The sequence below is a fragment of the Trachemys scripta genome, chromosome 1 (genome assembly GCF_013100865.1).
Source record: "Trachemys scripta elegans isolate TJP31775 chromosome 1, CAS_Tse_1.0, whole genome shotgun sequence".
In the NCBI taxonomy this organism is placed as follows: domain Eukaryota; kingdom Metazoa; phylum Chordata; order Testudines; family Emydidae; genus Trachemys; species Trachemys scripta.
Genome location: NC_048298.1, coordinates 156,452,261 through 156,472,957, shown reverse-complemented (window position 1 = coordinate 156,472,957; position 20,697 = coordinate 156,452,261). Strand labels below are relative to the sequence as shown.

General features: G+C 45.7%; 2 protein-coding genes across 7 annotated transcripts in view; one reads left to right on the top strand and one right to left on the bottom strand.

Moving 5' to 3' along the window:
- The window catches only part of HHLA2 (HERV-H LTR-associating 2), a 33,730-nt gene extending 23,073 nt beyond the window's left edge, over nucleotides 1–10,657 (bottom strand). The window contains exons 1-2 of one of the 5 annotated variants that reach the window (XR_004648228.1): nucleotides 10,404–10,647; nucleotides 1,837–1,882 (exon numbers count right to left, since the gene is read on the bottom strand). The gene's annotated coding sequence lies outside the window, so the exon portion shown is untranslated. Of the gene's footprint in view, nucleotides 1–1,836; nucleotides 1,883–10,403 lie in introns of all 5 variants that reach the window. The other 4 variants (XM_034790681.1, XM_034790671.1, XM_034790700.1 and 1 more) reach the window with 4 other exon arrangements.
- Nucleotides 10,658–11,766: 1,109 nt separating this feature from the next.
- Nucleotides 11,767–20,697, top strand: part of IFT57 (intraflagellar transport 57) — a 36,332-nt gene continuing 27,401 nt past the window's right edge. The window contains exons 1-2 of one of the 2 annotated variants that reach the window (XM_034790620.1): nucleotides 11,767–11,993; nucleotides 20,480–20,642. In XM_034790620.1, the coding sequence (XP_034646511.1) occupies nucleotides 11,815–11,993; nucleotides 20,480–20,642 (342 nt within the window). In that variant the 5' untranslated portion in view covers nucleotides 11,767–11,814. The remainder of the gene's footprint in view (nucleotides 11,994–20,479; nucleotides 20,643–20,697) is intronic. The other variant, XM_034790608.1, reaches the window with a different exon arrangement.

Sequence of the window (20,697 nt, the reverse complement as noted above, 5' to 3'; positions counted from 1 at the left end):
GTTCTGGGCCAAAAGATACAGAGGATTTTTCTGAGGCAGGTTGTATGGAATGAAGACAGTTTGGACATGTCATACATTGTCATTCCCCAGCATTCTGTACTGTAAAGTAATGTTGAAAGTATGCAGCTCTGATAAATCTTGAGTTTGGTTTTGGTTTTGTATTTTTTATTATTTCAGACTGTATTTAAGCTCCTGAAGGTGTTCCTGGCTTTATCGATTTTGTTCCGGATGTCCTGGCTTGTTCCACCATCCTGGCTGATGGTGCTGCCCAAGTATGTGAATGTTTCTACATTGGTGAGAACATAATCCTCTATCAAGGATGGCGAGGCAATATTAAAGGTCATATTATCTGTCTTATTGTGATTGATTTTCAGTCCAATTTGCTGGCTGAATGCATTGAGTCAAGTTGTTTTTCCTTTTATATGGTGTTGGGTATATGACAGGAGAGCAACATCATCTGTGAAGTCCAGGTCTTCTAGGGATGAGAAGGGTGTCCATTTAATGCCTCTAGGGCCTGGTCCACACTAACCCCCCACTTCGGACTAAGGTACGCAAATTCAGCTATGTTAATAACGTAGCTGAATTCGAAGTATCTTAGTCTGAACTTACCGCGGGTCCAGACGCGTCAGGGAGGCTCCCCCATCGATGCCGCGTACTCCTCTCGCCGAGCTGGAGTACCGGCTCTAGACCACGTCTAGACCAGACGAGATAAATCGATCCCAGAACATCGATTGCCTGCTGCCGGACCCGGAGGTAAGTGTAGACATACCCTTGGAATGTCTTCTGTTGTACACTGCATTACCTAGTCAATGGCGGTGTTGAAGAGGATTGCAGACACGACACACCCCTGATGTACTCCTGTTTTGACTTCAAAACTGAGCTCATGGTGATCAACACTGCATGTAAAGTTGAAATAGAAGCTTTTGATGATGTTGATTATATGGAGAGGGATTCTATATGCCTGCAGAATGCACCATAGGCTGGTCCTGTGAATGCTATCAAAAGCCTTCTCAAAGTCTATGAAGTTTATGTAGAGCTGCTGTTGCCATTCTAAGCATTGTTCTATTATGTTTCGTCGAGTTAAGATCTGGTCTGTGCATCCATGCCCTTTCTGAAAACCTGCTTGCTCTTTTCTGAGAATGCTATCAACATATCTGGACTATGATCTTACACAAGACTTTGCTCGGCACAGATAAAAGTGTGATACCACGCCAGTTATTACAATCACTGAGAGCTCCTTTCTTTGGTAACTTCACTATAACCCCATTGGTCCACTCACCTGGCACTTTTTCCCTTTCCCAGACTGATGTAAATAGAGGGGCCAGGATAGATGCTGCTAAATCTGGATTTACCTTGAACAATTCTGCATTCAAGTTATCCTTGCCAGGAGCTTTCCCATTTTTTATGGATTTGATGGCTTGAATGATCTCTTCCTTAGTCGGGGTGTCTGTGATATCAACACAGCCCCTAGTTAAGCAGTGCTTCATTTGTGCCAGGACTGAGCCCCAGCACTTCTAGGCTTGGGCAGTTCACAGCCCTGGCACCTCTGCCTTGCTGCATCAGTTACGAAAGTAAAAACATTGCTCGAGTCCCAGCACCTCTTTCATTACAGATTAAGCACTGTATTTAAGTTTAAAAGTCCAATACTGTCAACATTTTTAAACCAGTTGGTTCTGTAGCCACATACAATGTGATGCACTATCTGACTGCTGCTTTTATAGAAGCTGCTGGAATGGAAGTGTTTTCCTATTCCCCCTTTCCTATATGGCTGGGGGCAGGTGTTTCCTGTCATCAGAAAGACCCAGATGGGTTTGCAGTATAACAGTGTGTCCCTACCTGGAAGTCCCCTCTGAAGACACATGAAGCAGCCATCCAACACCTCCTGAAAACACATATAAAATGATAAGACAGCAAAGGTTAAGTTAGGAGTTTGGCTGGGGCCTCGAGAAGCAGCAAGAGAGAAGGCAGGGGAGCTCCCCTTAGAAATTAAAGTTATAGAGTTGAAACTTCAAGCAAACGGTCAGGTGTTAGTCTGTTGCCAATGTATGTGAACAGATCCGTAAGGTCCAGTTTGTAGAATCTGCACAACTGGCCCTTGGAGAGTTCCAGCCAATTTTAATCTCATTTGCTTCCAGGTTATAATTTACAGTGCTGCAGCATCTTTCATCCAGAAAGTTTGCAAGTCAACTTCGATTATATAGAGGATAACTGAAATAAATTCATGGCCATGTGTATACCGAAATCAAGGTTGCCAATTAAACTGCCCATACAGATGTGGAGGTGCAAGGAAGATATAGATGGTAGAGCCTCCTGTTTTAGAAACACAGACCTCTATCATTTGAGCCAAAGGAAAATCGTTCTCCATTAGTCACTACTAATATGACTGTTACCCCTTTGCTAGCCAATACTTGGGGCCTTGCTGGGTTGTTTTTCTTAAGAGGAGAAATTGATGAGAGAAGTCAGGTATTTCTTCAGAGCAATCCTGTTTATTCACATACAATGTACACAAAGTCCTGTTTCCCTGAACACGGTAGGACCGAATAGCAGGTAGTTTTCACTCAGAAATCCAAGTCTACCCTTCTAGCCCAAAAGAAGCCCTGTCTCTTGGCTTCCTCCCCAGGGGCCCTGCTCACACCTGTTTCTCCTGCTTTCAGCCTCTCATACACACAACTGCAACCAATCAATCGCCAAACCACTGTGTTTCACAATCAGTCCCAGGGAAACCCCTCAGTCCACATAGTTTAGCTTCTGTTCAGTATGGCCCATTGCCTCAGGCAGTGGCTGTCTATTGTTTACATCTATCACTACATTAAGGGGTATTTAATTCCTCTTTCCATTTAGCTTGAAAGAAAGGTACTTAGTACATCCATCAACTCTAATAGCCACTGGAGGGAACAGATATGTCCCCTGAGCACTCATGCTGGGAGATGGCAGCAAGCCCACAGAGTGCAGATGACTGGCCCGGACCCCTGGATGACTGGCCCAGACCACCCGACCCCTCAGGAGACAGATGGGTGACCTGGACCGCCCGACTGGCCCAACCCCGGCATAACTTCTGCTGGCAACTGAGGCCCCCACTGATCACCTTATCTCAGTGGACCAGCAGGTACCCTTGCAGGGGGAGAGTGCAAGTGGCCCAGGGGTGGTAGACCCCTGTCTGGCTGCAATGCTGGCAGAGGTGATTCAGCATGTTACAACTTGGATCCCCGCTGACGTGGTGGCAGACCCCTCCACCACCCTTAGGGCCCTGGGCTGGGATGCAATGGAGTGGGAGGGCCTGCGTCCCCCGTGCCACCCAAGCGGTGGGTAGCAGTCTCCCCCTCCCTCAGGCTAGCTGAAGGAAAGCCTGAGTTACCTGACATTGGTTGCAGCCCCACCTGAGCACAAGGTTGGAGCTGAGTGACTTTGTTTCCTGCCCTGCTCTGAACCAGAGCCTAGGCTGATTGACTATTTGCAGCTCCACCTGAGTGAAGGCTTGAGGAGGTACTAGGGCTGCAGGGAGGCAGACAAGGCAAGAAAAGGCAGCAGGTCCAACCCCCTTGCCAGTGATGAATGGTCATTTCAGACTGCCGTTTGCCCCTGATGACTGGCAGTAGCCACTGAGGTATAAGGTGGGTATAGGGGTTTGGGGTTCCCCTGGGAGGGGAGACCCAGAGTGTGGGGATACTGCAATGGAGCAGCAACCCAAGGTAAGGGGCACCGGTGTCTGGGAGGGATGTGGGGTCTGAACTGGTGAAGATAAAGGGACTGCAGAGGTGCAGGTAAGGGCAGGAGAGAAACCGACCAGAGGAGGGCGCTGCTGAGCTAATTCCCAGACTGACCGGCAGGAGGCGCTACAGCAGTGAGTGTCCCGTCCTGCTACACCCCTGTAGGTTTCAAATTCTATCCAGTGGAAAACCATACTATACATATGCCCTAGAGGGTAAATTACAATTTTATCTATATGATAAGGCAAATGTAACTGTGGTTGCTAGGACAAGGAAGGTATTCAATAAGTCTAGCCATACATTTCAGCCTCCCAATTCTAATCTTACTTCTCATCTGACCCTCCACCCTCATGGCAGTTGCATGAATGACCCAGGATGTGTAGCGCTTGGATAAGGAATAGTTTAAAACCCAGTCCAGATAAAATAGAGGTAATTACGGTAGGTTGGAGTAAACAGCTGTAGTCTAGATACAAAGTATATCAATGACCCTGCTGGAGGGGTTGTGACTGCCATTTCTGACAGTGCATAAAACTATGTTATCACTACAGGAAAAGGAGGGGGAGTGAGTTGCCTTTAGGAAAGACACGTGAATAACCTGGTAAAAAGGTTAAACACCATGGGATGTGGGTATCATAGACCTCCCCAGACAGCCTGGTGCAGTCCCGATGCTCTGCCCTAGCCCAGACTGGCTGGCCGGTCTGCCAAGGGGACTCAGGGCAGCTGGCACTGGGACTGCGCCGCCCGACGCACTGGGGCTGGCGTGCTGCGGCCGCACTGCCCAGCCACCCGGCGTTGGGGCCAGAGGCCACAGTGGGGGTGCTCTGGGCTACTGCGGAGGAGGGAGGGCAGAAGGGGAGAGGCTGGAGACTAGCCTCCCCCCAACAGTCAGCTCACTGGCTGCCCATGATAAAGACCTGAAAATAACCTAGCATGAAGCCAGTATGACTCTTTATAGAGCTATTAAAACACAATAACTCACGCCTTATCAAAACTATGGCACTCACAGCTAAATTGGATTTTAGAGGGCAGGTGTGAAATTGTGGCATTGTAGCCCAGGGAACTGAACTGACTGGAGTGTGTGAAGTAATATGTCTTCCTGGTACATATATCAACATCCTCCCTGACCATCTTGGTTAACAGGCATTGATGGACCTAACCAGTTCTCTTCTGAACCCAGTTATACGTTTGGTCATCACTACATCCCATAGCAATGAGTTCTATAGCTTAATTCTGCATTGTGTGCAAACATATTTTCTCTTGTTTGTATTAAACTTGCTGCCTATTAATTTCATCAGTGACCCCTGGTTTTGTATTATGGAAAAGGGTAAATAACACTTCTTGATTCTCTTTTTCCACGCCATTCATGATTTTATAGATCTCTATCATATCCCCCCTTAATCATCTCTTTTTTGAGTTAAACAGCCCTTATATTTTTAGTCTCTCCTCATATGCAAGTTATTCTGTACCCTTAATCATCTTTGTTGCTCTTTTCTGAACTTTTTCCACTTCCACTGTATCTTTCTTTGAGATGAGTGACCAGAACTGGACACAGTATTCAACTGTGGGGACACCATGGATTAGTGACATTGTGATATTTTCTGTCTTATTTTCTATCCCTTTCCTAATAGTTCCTAACATACCATTAACCTTTTTGACTGCTGCTGTGCACTGAGCTGAAGTTTTCAGAAAACTGTTCACGATGACCCCAAGATCTGTTTCTTGAGTGGTAACAGCTAATTTAAAACTCATCATTATATATGTGTAGTTGTTTTCCAAGATGCATTACTTGCATTTATCACTGTTGAATTTTATCTGCCATTTTGTTGCTCGTGCAGTGTCGCTGTATAAGGATCCACCACTGGATCGGTCCATGGATCTTAGAGAGAGAAGGTGGATGAGAGAATATATTTTATTGGCTCCACTTCTGTTGGTGAGAGAGACAAACTTCTGACCCACACGGAGCTCTTCTTCAGGTCTGGGAAAGGTACTACAAGCACCAATAAACACAAGATGGAACAGATAGTTTATCTGTGACACTCCTAGTGGAGTAATTCTATTTTTACCAGTGAAAATAAAAGCAGATTTTGACCCTATAAAACGTGTCTGGTTTCAGAACAAGGATTTATTTATTCCTTAGCATACGGCATTTCAGATGATCGTTTACTCTCTCTTTATGATTGTAACCTGGCAACAGCAGATTTAAAGTATATGTAAGTGCTTACAAGAATACTTCTACCAATAAGGAAGTAAAGCTAACTTGGAAAGCTGCAGGTAACCAAAGCAGCATATTAGTCCAGATGACTTTTGAGCACAAAAATGAATACGACTACAGTCTATAAATTGTTAAATCCCTGCATTAGCTCAAGGAGGCCAAACCCTGGATGTTTTCCATCTCTAATTGCGATAGACCAAATCCAGGGCGCATTTTACATGTTAGAAGCCCCTTATCTTGTATGCTGTCTCTGTATTTCAGAAACCAGGACTGAAAGGGGGCAACATGACGCTGCTGTGTGTTCCAGAAGTCAGTAATTTCAGTTTACAGTGGTGGATCCTTATATGGGTTACTTCAGAAATTATCAGAAACCAGCATGTATGTAGCAACTCAGCAGAAGTAGCCAAAAGTTGAGAAATCTTCTGGGATCCTGTAATATGTTCTCTTTGTGCTATTTCTTCTGGTGCCATTCCTCTTGGGGGCACTTTACTTAACTGGGAACTGATTTTTTTCATAAAGAAGTATATGCCAACACTACATTTTTTTTTCTTTAATAAAAAGGCAGAAGTAGTTTAAAAGTCAGAAAGAGGTAGGGTCACCAGACAGCAAGTGTGAAAAATCAAGACGGGGGGTGGGGAGTAATAGGCGCCAAATACCAGGACTGTCCATATAAAACTGGGACATCTGGTCATCCTAGAACAGGGGTGGGCACACTTTTTAGCCCGAGGGCCATAACTGGGTATGGAAATTGTATGGCGGGCCATGACTGCTCGTGAGGAAATTGGGGGTGGGGTGCAGGGGGGTGAGGGCTCTGGCTGGGTATTAGGGGTTGGGGATACAGGAGGGTGCTCCGGGCTGGGACCAAGGGTTTCAGAGGGAGGGAGTGGGATCAGGGCTGGGGCAGGGGGTGGGTGTGCAGGAGGGGCTCAGGGGTGCAGGCTCTTGGCGGCGCTTACCTCAAGCAGCTCCAAGAAGCAGTGGCATGTCCCCACTCTGGCTTCTACACAGAGGCGTGGCCAGGTGGATCTGCACGCCACCCTGTCCGCAGGTGCCGCCCCTGCAGCTCTCATGGGCCATGGTTCCCGGCCAATGGGTGCTGCAGGGGCAGCATGCAGAACCCTTGGCTGCCCCTAAGTGTAGGAGCCGGAGGGGGGACATGCCACTGCTTCTGGAGCCAAGTGGAGCGGGGCAAACCCCCTACCCCACTCCCTGGCTGGAGCGCCAGAGCAGGGCAAACCTCGGACTCCACTCCCCGGCTTGAGGGCGGATTAAAACCTCTGGAGGGCTGGATGCAGCCCCGGGCCATAGTTTGCTCACCCCTGTCCTAGAATGAAGCCAGGTCGGTGCTAGAAACTTTTGCTAGTCTAGCAATGTTGGTTAAAGGTGTGATTTTGTGTGTTTTACATTTCTAAGCCAGCGAAAGCCCTAGTAGAAGCAGTTACACTGGCATAAAAGAGCTTTTGCCACTATATTTTATCTTGCTTGCCAAAGTAACATAAACTAAACTATACCAGCAAAAGCACTTTTTTTGGAGGTATAAGAGGTATAATCTACACTTAAGAGGGTTTTGCCAGTATAGCAGCAAAACTTAAATGTCAGCTAGACCTTACAACCTGGAACTCATATCCATGATTCATATGATATAGAGTAGAATGGATAACAGTGAACACTAAACTGCATGCCCACTTTCCCTCTATTTCAGGGGCTCTCCATGCTCCCTCTTTTCCACCTTCCACCATGGCAGAGTGTCTGTGTGGCCTCCCCTTCCCTCGTGTCAGGGGCACCTTCTTCCCCTCACCATTCTCTTTCCATTTTTATTTTTTGTTGGCTCAGTTTGGTGAACTGCTGCAGCTAATGGCCAGTCTGGTCAGGCAATACGCAGCACACGTTGGTCTGGTTATTAATCCAGATACAACTAAGTCACCGGCTATTACCATCAAGTAGTCTCCAGATTACTACCAGTGCAGTATTAACCTGTGCAGACATGATATCAAGCAGGTAGCAACTGTCAAATACTGTACTTGGGAAGCAACAGTCAGTGCTGGAGGATGCTCAAAAGATGGGGTGCTCTTACAGCAGCAACCATGTGCGTCAGGCCCTTCAGCGGCATCCATGGAGACGTTGGGCCACCAAGATTACTACAAAGCTGCGGCTCTACAGAACCATGGTTATACCAACTGTATTGTGGGCAGTGAGGAAGGATGAGGAGTGGCAGACTGACATTTTTGATTCTTTGTCTTCACCAGCTGCTCCATATTAAGTGGAGAACAACCTCAGCAATGAGGGTATTGGTAGCTGAACCCAACAACTCCCTCCATCAGCAGTAGTTCAATTGCAGTGGCTTTCTTGGTATGGACATACTATTAGGATGGAAGACCAACAAATTACAGAGTGCATTTACTAAGGAATGCCACTACATGGTCAGTAATCAGGTGGTCAGCAAAAGCTTTGGTGGCGCAGTAAGATCACCAGTGACAGAAAGACTGAACATCCAGTCAGTCTTAAAGACTGAGATAGAGATCAATCTGGCTGGCTTTCAATGTGAAAGGAAGCTACTTTCCTTTGGAATTTGCCATGATGATTGATGTGTACCTACCACCACCTAGAGAGAGGCTTGCATATATTGGTTGAAACTGGATTCTCCAGGAACCAATAGACAAAGGATTTTGGGATAAATAACCTCAGTTTAAACCAACTCAAGGCCTTCTACCTGATCCAGCAAACAGGCAGGATCTCCAGTCCATAGAAGGCCCCATTCCTTAGGAAAGGGTTGAAATGGCTTTAGCCTACTGAGGCCACACAAGAGTGAATGTGCTGGTTCTGAGTTGAAGCTGTGATGATTTTATGACCACAGGAGAGACCCCTATGTGGCGTTTGAAGGACTAATCACCAACCAGAGCCCTTTCGGGAGTGATGAGGTGATCTCTGATAAGCATGTGTATAGATTCTTTTGTTTTTAATATGTTTTTTCTAAAATGCTTTCACCTTGAGAATAAACGTGCTTGCTATAAAGAGCTGTGTGGTAACTTAACTGTGGCAATTACACTGTGTACATCTATGAGGAGAGAAATGAAGTAAGCCTGCTTAGGTAGTCTGGCTGATGCTGGGGAGGTTGCAGTATAGCCAGGAAACTGTTTGGCATGGAAATACCCATCAGAAAAAGACTCATATCTCCACCCAACAGCAGCAACATCTGGGAAGCCAGAAGCCTTGAGCAGGTGCCCTTGCTGGACCACACAGGGGGAGTACAGGTGCTGATGCCCTGAACTGTGCTAGTTAAACAGGAGGTGTTTTCCATACTAAGAAATCTGAGCCTGCCTCTCTAGTGAGTCCGGTGCCCAAAAAAGCTCTCTCTCTCTCTCTCTCAAACACACAAAAATGCAACCAATCAATCCCTCAATCTCTGCTTTTCCAGTCAGTCCCCAGGTAAACCCTTCTATCTACATGGCTTAGCTTCTGATTGGGCTTGCCCTGTGGCACCTTTCCCTGTGTGCAGGGCCGGCTCCAGGCACCCAAGCACATGCTTGGGGCGACACCTGGTAAGGGGCGGCGGGGGGAGCGCGGCGGGGGGGGCAGCGGGGCGCGCGGCTGGGGGGGCGGCACTTTTTTTGCTGCTTGGGGCAGCAAAAAAGCTAGAGCCGGCCCTGCCTGTGTGCTAGTGTCCTCTTCCTTCAGCTATCACTACACAAAGGGGCATTTAACTGCTCTCTCCATTTAGCACAAATAAAAGATAGCTAGTATATCCACTGATTTTTACCAAGTCTGAGACTGAGCTAGAGAACCAAGCCATGTTTGATCTAGTGTAATATTATTCAAGTTGTTAGAGCTTCTAAACATTTTGTTGTGAGTATATTCTTAATGGAGAGACAAAGAGGGTGAGGTAATCTCTTATTGGACCTCAACCACCTTGTCCCTTTACTATCCTGTGACAGACACAGCTACAACTACACTGCTTAGAACAGTGGAAGATACTAAATTTAGCCATCTGAAATGAAAACCAAAAAAACAGAAACTGGTCCCATAAAAGATATTACCTCATCCACCTTGTCTCTCCATTAAGACTATATATTAAGAATAGGACCGACAGAGTTACAACCACACTGCAAATACTCTCACTGACTGTCAGAGATTTGAATTCACATTAGTTTTGAAAAGTGGTTAGCAAGTCAAACTTAATGGCAGTAAATTAAAAAAAAAAAAAACAGATTTGTTGTTGAAATTTAGACAGAGAAAGAATTGTGAGCCTGAGGTCAGGCAACAAACTAAGTAAGAAACCCATGAACAAATGTATTAAAGGAATAAATATGATAATTATGCATTTTAGTTTTGAAAGTACCTTTTAATAAGTCAAACATAGTTAAATTACTGATCAAACAAATCTATTCTTAAAATAGCACAACTCACATTTCCCCATCTTTAACAGCAGTTAATCATATTTGTATTTTTGTTAAGCATTTGGTCTAAATTGCAAAAATGGTACTCACAGTAAATGAAATCAATGCTGCCACATAGTCAGCTGGTCAAAACTGAACTATGCCTCTCTATAGAAAAAGGTGGGTGGGGTAATGGGTAAGCAACATTCCTTAGGTCAAAAGTCTATCGAACAATGCCAAAAGACATGAGAGCTGAAAGGTGTGTTGCTCTTACAATTGCTTCATACATTTACTGCAGCTGAAAGATATGGGGGACAGGCAAAATCATTCCCAGTAGGTATTTGGTAGTGCCCTTGTATGCAGCTGGGTTTGTGTCTTTCATGGAGCAGCAGATTAATTTCATCCTCTAAAAGCTAGGTGCTGCCAAGCTGAGACTGACAATGGGAAATGACAGGTTTAGGCCAAATTAATCCTCAGTAGCAAGTGGAAACCATCCCTCTTCCCAAATCCCTAGATTTACCCTTTTGCCCATCCCCAAAAAAACAACAGGCGTGGAGCTTTCACACACCGAAACCTTGCCATACCCCAGCGAGAGAGACAGGGAGGGTGAGGTAATATCTTTGATTGGACCCATTTCTGCTGGGGAGCGAGACAAAGCTTTCAAGCTTATCCCCAGCTCTCATTCAGGTCTGGGACACTAACTCAATGCGCCAGAGAGAGACAGCAAGAGAGCGAGCTGCCCCCAAACCTAGCCAGCCCCGTCACCAGGGCACAGCTCGGGCTTTAGCTCAGCCACATTCACCTCTGCCCTGAAGCCCAGGGGCAGCCCTGCTGCAGCGCAGCGCGTCCGAGCACGCGGGCAGCAGGGACGGTGGGTGAGGCGGTTGCAGGGGCTCCCCCACCTGCTCCCCACCGTGGGCGCCTCTGGCGCTCACAGCATCCCCCTCTCTGCCCCAGCCCGTGCAGGTTCAGAAGTAGTAGGAGGGGGCGGTCCTCTGGCCGTTCCTCCAATCAGCTTTCGTCTCTGGCACTCAGCTCCGCCCCTTAGACTCTCCTACGGCTCCTCCCGCCCCTTTTTGCGTTTAGCCAATCAGCGGATGGCGGGGGAGAAGACGCAAAGCCTCTTCTCCCCCCACCGAAAGAGAGGGCAGTGACTGCTCGACAATATAGCCATGCTGCCCAGTCTCTATGGTTTTCCTCTACAGTCCGCGAGCGGAAGTGACGCATACAAAATGCATAGCACAGAATCAAGCCCTTTACACTCTAAGACGCTTCTGATGAGGGCGCGGGGCTCTAAGAGGTGATTGGATGAGTGAGCAGGGACCTGGGCCAGAGTCTGGGCAGTTGATTGGTGGAACGTAGGAGCCACAGCGGGGAAATGATTGGTGGCCCAGAGTAGCTGGCGTGGCGAAGAGGTGATTGGTGGAACGCTGGCGGGGCGTGGGGGTGGAGTTTGTTTCCCCGGTGACGCGCCTGGGCTACGGGTCTGATTCTGCGGCGGGGGGTTGAAGGCTGCGGGCAGATGGCGGAGGAGGCCCCCGGCGGGGCCCGCCGCGGCGCGGAGGAGCTGGAGGCGGCGGAGCGGGGCCCGGGCGCGGCTTATCACATGTTTGCGATGATGGAGGATCTGCTGGAGAAGCTGAAGCTGCTGAACTACGAGGAGGAGGCGCTGCGGCGCCACCACCTGCGGCCCCTGTCCAGGTGACCCCTGACCCGGCCGGTGACCTTTGGCCCCGCTGCCGGCTCGCGCCCCATGACCTGGGACCGTTCTCACCCGTGACGGGCAGGGGCTGCGTAGAAGATTCCCCCGCCCCACCCCCCACACAGGGGAGGGGACGGCGCCCCGGGAGCGGGGCCTGCTGGGATTGAAGGGGCCGCCCCCGGGGGTCACGGCGCAGCACTGGGACGGGCTTTGCTCTCCCGGGGGCAGGGGGCTGGTTGTCTCTCACCCTCCTCTCCGCGCTGGGCACGGGGGCAGCTGGGTCTGACCCCACCACAGTCTGGGTGCCTGGGGCACGGGGAGGTACGGTAGGGTTGCCATACTTAAACAGTGGAAAAAGAGGACACTCCACGGGGGCCCCGCCCCAACCTCTTCCCCAAAGTCCCTGTCCCAACTCCGCCCACTCCCCTGAGCACCCCGCATTCCCCCTCCTCCCTCCTGTCCCCCGTTCTCCGGCTGCTGCTGCGCTGGGGAAGTTGCTTCAGCCCCCGCTGCGGTGGAGAGCGGAGAGAGCCGGGAAGGTTGGAGCCTGGGGAGGAGGCGGCTGCGCGCTTGGATGCCGCCCCGGCAGATCGGCGGAGTTGTTAGTTCTGGCTTTGCTGCAGCCACTCGCACTCGGGGTCCCCTTACCATGCCTCCCTATTTTCCCGGACATGTTTGGCTTTTTGGAAATTCCTCCTGGACAGGGATTTGAGGACCACACACACACACACACATCCCCGGTGAGGGTAGGGGTGGTTTGCTGCTCACTTCTTGGACGGGAGTGGGGGTTTGTCGTGGACCAGGACACTGTTGTCCCTGGCCCTGTACAGCCTATGAAAAGAAAGATGGTCCCTTTCCCAAAGCATGAGGTGGGAGAGAACAGGTTCAGATGAAAAGGGGCGCACAAGGGAAGGGTAAGATATTTGTTAGCAGGATTGGCACTGGTCGCAGTACGCAGGCTGCCTAGTTATGCTCTGGTCTACGCTACAAACTTAAGTTGGTAGAACTACATCGCTCAGCGGTGTGGAAAATCTACACCTCTGAGCAACGTAGTTATACCAATCTAGCTATCCTTTCCCATTGTCATAGGTAGCATCTTCACTATCTTTTACAGAGCTGCAGCACTGTAAAACCATGCTACGTGAGGGACCTTATGATAGCAGAGCTCTACTGTTGCAGCTGTGCTACTGTAAGGTCTCCTGTGTAGCTGCCCTGTGTCAGCAGGAGAGAGCTCTCCCACTGGCATAATTAAACCACCCCCAACGAGTGTCTCCCGCCGACTCAGCGCTGTTCACACTGGCACTTTTGTCAGCTGGGGTGTGTTTTTTTTTTTTTTTTTTTTAAACATACCTGACCAACAAAAGTTTTACCAACAAAAGTGCTACCGTAAACATAGCCTAAGAGTAGACAAGCCCTAACTCTTGTCAAGTTTATTAACTTCCCCAAAGTCTCTTTTTTTAAGTTTGTGTCTCTTTTTAAAAATAAGTATTATGAGATATTCAGGTTTCATCTGCTTTGGATAACTGTACAGAGACTGGAGAATTAGTGAAATTATTACTCATACTGTATTAGTGCCCAAAGGTTCCCAATGGGATCAGGACCCCATACTGTTGTGTGAAGTACTTGCACCTAAGAGGATGTTCCAGTTCCTGCCCTGAAGCGTTTAAAATCTAAGGTCTCGGTCTTACAGCATGTTGTACATTGGCAGACTGCAGTGTTGTCAACTTTCATGATTTTGTCACAAGTCCCATGAAAAGTGATGTGTTCCTTAAAGCCCCAGCTTTGGAGTGATAGGAATATATGAGATTCTCCATTTCTTTTTATATCTATATCTAAAAACAAAATCTAGCCCTTATAGTTCAGGCATAAAGTATGAAAATGTGATCCTAATGCATCCCAAACATTCAACACAGAGAAGGTAAATAAAAACTCTGTCTGTTTGTTTTGGTTTGGTTTTAAATCTTATTATTTTTAATGCGGGTTTGTGACTTCGGTGCCTCACATTGCAGTGGTGTGCACACCTCCTATTTCTGCAGCCCTGTCCACATTTATGGTGCATTGACTTTTGTTTGAATCTTGAGCCTCTGGTGTGCATCCAGGGTTCTTTGTGCCTTGCTAGCTGGAGCTGCTCAAAAGCTCTCTGTTCATGGGGTATTGTGGGAGAACTTGTCTGTCCATCCTTTGGCCTTGTGTGCATGTGTTCTCAGCCCACCAGCTAAGACATTTCCAGGTCTGCATGTTCCCAGCTTTGTCCATTCTACCCAGAGACAGTCCAAGGGTCCAGCAATGGTGGAAGAACTTTTTCTGCTCATGGCTTCACTGTTGTTGCAGGACACACACACAAGGTCATTGAGACTAGTGGACAGTTCAGTGATGGTGTCTGTCCTTTTGAGGGTGGTGGCAGCAGTTCTTAAAGGAGGGTACAGCCATGGCACCTGCAGCACATTTGACACACTTGATGCTTGCTACCATAGCTGAGGATTCCCCCTATGTAGACTCTCCCTTCTGGAGCAGGGCCACAAGCCCAGACTGGTGGAAACCAATTGTCATGCAGACTTGGAATGACTGTCAGTGGCTCCAGAACCTTTACATGAAGAAATAGACCTTCATGGAGCTGTGTGAGAAGCTTTCCCTGACCTTCCAGTGCCAGGATATGCATATGAGTGAGGCCATATCATTGAAGAAATGGGTAGCTATTGTCATCTAGAAGCTGGCTACTCCACAGTGCTACAAGTCTGTGGCTAACCAGTTTGGTGTTGGCAGTTTGTGTGGATTGTGGTTATAAAAATAGCCATACTGGCTCAGACCAGTGGTCCATCTAGCCCAGTATCCTGTCTTCTGACAGTGGATGGTGTCAGATGCTTCAGAGGGAATGAACAGAACAGGGCAATTATCAAGTGATCCAGTCCCAGCTTCTAGCAGTTGGAGATTTAGTGACACCCAGAGCATGGCATTGTGTCCCTGACTGTCTTGTCTAATAACCATTGATGGACCTGTCCTCCATGAACTTACTTAATTTTTTTTTTTTAACCCAGTTGTACTTTTGGCCATCACAACATCCCCGGGCAACGAGTTCCACAGGTGTTGGTGTGTGTTACATAAAGAAGTACTTCCTTATGTTTGTTTTAAACATGTTGCCTGTTAATTTCATTGAGTAACCCCTGGTTCTTGTGTTGTGTGAATATGGAAATTACACTTTCCTATTCATTTTCTCCATACCATTCATGGTTGTGAGGTGATTGATTACACCCACCAGCTTTGGGTTAATCACAGCCCTAACATTCCTGAAATAATTGCTGGCTTTGAGGGAATGGGCTTCCCAAACTGTGCTGGGGCCATTGATGGTAGTCATATGCTCATAGTTTATTTGCAAGGAGCAAGAGAATGTTAGCCACAAAGGGCACTACTTCCTAGTTATACAGGCCTTGGTCAACCACAGGTGCAGATTCATGAACACCAGCAAGGGTGTACTGGCAAGGTGCATTATGCCAGGGTGCTGAGGAGACCTGGTGTTTACCTTTTTGGACAAACATGCACTAGTCCCTCCAAGTGATAGGGTGTCTGTGCCCACTAATTTTAGGGGATCCTGCTTATACCCTTTCCTGACATGGCTCATTAAACTGTACCCTGACTTCAGAAGGCCAGGCAAAAGAAGGTTCAGTTTCAGGCTTAGTGATTGTAGGATGAGGATGGAGTGCACATTTGGCAGACTTGGGAAAGACTGTGCTGCCTTCCCAGTGCTGCCAATATGATTGTGGCGTGCTGCACGCTGCACAACCCCTGTGAGGCACGAGAAGAGCATTTTTTCTTGGAGTGGACTGAAAATGCTGCTGGTTTGCAGGCCTAATACAGGCAACCAGAAAGTGCACCTGTCATTACTGGGGCTGGATCCAAACAGGCAAAGGATATCAGACATGCCTTGTGTAACCTCATCCTAGGTTCACGTGGTGATGTAGATGGTGGTGTGTGATGCTAGTAAACTGTTATGGGCCTTGGATTTTATGTGCCACTGCTATATTTTATGTGGACTTTACAGTATATTGAGGGCTTTGGTTGTTTGTATAAACATACTGCACTGGGAAAGGGGTGAAGTCAGCACGAATTGAGTAACCATTTCTGTTGATTTTGTGGTGGTGTTTGAATAAACAATGCAGGGTTTTTTTGTTTTGTATTGGAGGGCGTCTTATCAGTTAAAACTAGTACTGTTGATTAATCGTAGTTAACTCACATTTAACTCAAATTAATCGTGATAAAAAAATTAATTGCAGTTAATCGCCGTTTTAATCACACTGTTAATAAATTTCAATTGGTATTCTATAGATTAAGTATTTTGGATCTTTTTCTACATTTTCAAATACATATTTCAGTTACAACACATAATACAAAGTATACACTGCTCACTTTATTATTATTTTTGATTACAAATATTTGCAATATAAAAATGATAAATAGTATTTTTTCAGTTCATTTCATACAAGTACTGTAGTGCAATCTCTTTATCGTGAAAGTACAACATACAAATGTAGAATTTTTTTTGTTACATAACTGTACTCAAAAACAAATCAATGCAAAACTTTAGAGGCTACAAAGTCCACTCACTCCTACTTGTTCAGCCAATCACTAAGACAAACAAGTTTGTTTACATTTACGGTAGATAAGGCTGCTCACTTCTTATTTACAATGTCACCAGAAAGTGAGAACAGGCATTCACATGGGACTTTTGTAGCAGCATTGCAAGGTATTTACGTGCCAGATATGCTAAACATTTGTTTGCCCCATCATGCTTTGGCCGTCATTCCAGAGGACATGCTTCTGTGCTGATGGTGCTTGTTGAAAAAATAATGCCTTAATTAAATTTGTGACCGAACTCCTTGGGGGAGAATTGTATGTCTCTGGTTCTGTTTTACCCAAATTCTGCAATATATTTCACGTTATAGTAGTCTCAGATAACTGAGCACATGTTCATTTTAAGAACACTTTCGCTGCAGATTTGACAAAACACAAAGCAGATACCAATGTGAGACAGCTACAGCACTCAACCCAAGGTTTAAGAATCTGAAGTGCCTTCCAAAATCTGAGAGGGATGAGGTGTGGAGCATGCTTTCAGAAGTCTTAAAAGAGCAACACTCCGATGTGGAAACTACAGAACCCAAACCACCAAAAAAAGAAAATCAACCTTCTGTTGGTAGCATCCGACTCAGATTATGAAAATGAACTTGTATCGGTCCGCATTGCTTTGGATCGTTATCAAGCAGAACCTGTCATCAGCATGGACGCATGTCCCCTGGAATGGTGGACGAAGCATGAAGGGACATATGAATCTTTAGCACATCTACATGTAAATACCTTGTGATGCCGGCTGCAAGAGTGCCGTGCAAACGCCTGTTCTCAATGTCTTTCAGTGACATTGTGAACAAAAAACAGGCAGAATTATCTCCTGCAAATGTAAACAAACTTGTTTGTCTGAGTGATTGGCTGAACAAGAAATAGGACTGAGTGGACTCGTAGGCTCTACAGTTTTACATTGTTTTATTTTTGAATGCAGTTCTTTTTGTACATAATTAAACTTAAAAATGTAGATCTTTCATGATAGAGATGGCACTACTGTACTTAGGTGAACTGAAAAATACTATTGTTTTTTACAGTGCAAATATTTGTAATAAAAAATATAAAGTGAGCACTGTACATTTTGTATTCTGTTTTAATTGAAATCAATATATTTAAAAATGTAGAAGACATCCAAAAATATTTAAATAAATATTATTCTATTATTGTTTAATCGTGTGATTAATCACAATTTATTTTTTTTAATCGCTTGCCAGCCCTAGTTAAAACCTAAAATTGGAAGCCCTAAGAATGTTTTCCACAGTTATATTTTGTGTAGGCAGTTGAGCTTCAATATGGATATAGTTTCATATGGATTCAGATTCTCTAATAAAACCTTTTTATAAAACTTGGACTTGTCCTACGTTATAACCAAAACAATTTAAGAACAAAACATATTACAGTAACATTGAAAAACCTCTTTTACATAGATTTTTTTTTTTTTTTTTTTTGAGTCTGGTGACTGAACAGCATAACAATGAATGGAGAGGGCTAGTGAGTTACAGAGGTGGGCACTACAAGTATGCCGCACCCCAGAATCTGACTGATCATCTGGAGTTTCTACCACCTGGTTTTCAAGCATCACCAGCCTGGTGTGGGTGAAAAGTTGGGGTGAAAAAAACAATAATATGCTGAGCTAGGATGCACATGCTTTATAGTTGTAGAATTGACAGCCTCCCTCTCCCATCGCAGACAGCATACTGTGACTAGACAGGGGCCGAAGAAAATATAGCCATCCTCAGGGAGCTTTGTTGCCATTAGGACTTGTAATGAAATCAGCCTGGGACACTGCAGCAATGCCAACAGCAGTGAAACTCAAAACAGTGCTCCAGCATGACAGTTAAAAACAGACCAGTAGCTTGCTAAAACATGCACTTATGCCTGCTAAGACTATAACCCAGATCCCTTTTTGTAACAATAAACATATTGTAAAATAAGCATGCTTTAGTAAATAATAATATAAACAAAGCTAGTTGCTTCTCGGTTGTTTTTCCTCTCTGGAAATCTATCTTGGATCCCATGTGATGTTGGGGAGCAGGGAAATGGCGCCACAGAAATGGCATGGCTTCTCTCCTCAACAGAAGTTAAATACAACCTCCTGCATGTAATATCCTCCAAAATAACAGTTTATATGGATCATAGCCCAAAAGGCCTCCCATTTATTATAATAACGAAGAATGTGTCTTCCACTTGCCAGGCACTGGGTCCTTCTCCATTGCCTCTTCCTCTTTGGGCTTCTTCCTGGGCCCATCTACGAACAGTTCATAGAATATCAAGGTTGGAAGGGACCTCAGGAGGTCATCTAGTCCAACCCCCTGCTCAAAGCAGGACCTAATCCCAACTATATCATCCCAGCCAGGGCTTTGTCATGCCTGACTTTAAAAAACTCTAAGGAAGGGGATTTCACCACCTCCCTAGGTAACCCATTCCAGTGCTTCACCACCCTCCTAGTGAAAAAGTTTTTCCTAATATCCAACCTAAACCTCCCCCGCTGCAACTTGAGACCATTACTCCTTGTTCTGTCATCTGGTACCACTGAGAACAGTCTAGATCCATCCTCTTTGGAACCCCCTTTCAGGTAGTTGAAAACAGCTATCAAATCCCCCCTCATTCTTCTCTTCTGCAGACTAAACAATCCCAGTTCCCTCAGCCTCTCCTCATAACTCATGTGCTCCAGCCCCCTAATCATTTTTGTTGCCCTCCGCTGGACTCTTTCCAATTTTTCCACATCCTTCTTGTGTGTGGGGCCCGAACCTGGACACAGTACTCCAGGTGAGGTCTCACCAATGTCGAATAGAGGGGAATGATCACATCTCTCGATCTGCTGGCAATGCCCCTACTTATACAGCCCAAAATGCTGTTAGCCTTCTTGGCAACAAGGGCACACTGTTGATTCATATCCAGCTTCTCGTCTACTGTAATCCCCAAATGTCTAATATTTCATCTAATGAGGTTTCCTGATAAATGTAAGGAAGTCTTTTTAAGAAATGTAAGATTTGAAAATTTCATATTTGTTTAGTATTCTCCTATGTGGGTTTATATTTAAATTTGGAATTAATTCTTTCCTGACTTTTTTTTTTTTATATAATTAAGATTAACAACCCTTTGATACTGATATCTTTTTTTGCACATTGTTTTTCTGTAGATTTATTATCCATTTTTTTCATGTGGCCACTCATGAGAACTGAAACTAATTATTTTTATACTGCATTTTTTTCCTTTGTTAGATTTCTAACGTTTCACTATCAGTCGAATTAATGTTATTCTGTGTACAATTTGTTGGCAGGAACATTTTGCATAGACCCTTGCAAGGTGATCACTTGATGGTGATGTCTTTGGAATAATAGGGCCAGATTCTGAATTCACAGAAGTCAGTGGGAAGAGAATTGAGCCCACTGTATTTTAAGGGTCTGAGAGTGATGTAGAAGAGTCATTTGGGGTTTTATAAAAGTAAGAGGCTAGCTCAATTCAGAGTAATTGAAACTGCATGAGCCCAATTGAAACTACTTGAGCAAGCTGGAGAGTGAGGACCAAGGTCTGTTTGGTTCCACAGGGGGCTCCAAAAACAACTTACAAATTATTACATCATTAAGACATACTTGTTGGTTGCTCATTCAGTCAAGGAAGGAAACGTGAACTGCGTGTAAAACCTGTAGTCTTATAGAAATTAGTCTTTCTCTGTGTGTCACATACATGATAGATACTAGTGGCTTGGATGGTCTCATTTTGTGACCTTATTTATGGTGGAAGCTACTAAAAGTGAATAGCTTATCACAAACTGACTTGTTAAGGAAACTGCTTTCCCATGCTGTTACCCTATAACTGAAGCATCTCAGGTTCAGAGAATCCCATATTTAACTTTTTTTCCCTTTTCAAACAGGCACTACTTTGCATTGCCCACTAATCCCGGTGAGCAGTTCTACATGTTTTGCACGCTTGCTGCTTGGCTGATTACTAAAGCAGGACATCCCTTTGAACAGCCGCAAGAATATGATGACCCCAATGCAACAATATCAAACATACTCTCAGAGTTGCGATCATTTGTAAGTGTTGAACATATTTTTGTGTTTTCAAAAGTGAGTTAGGTGCGCTTATAAA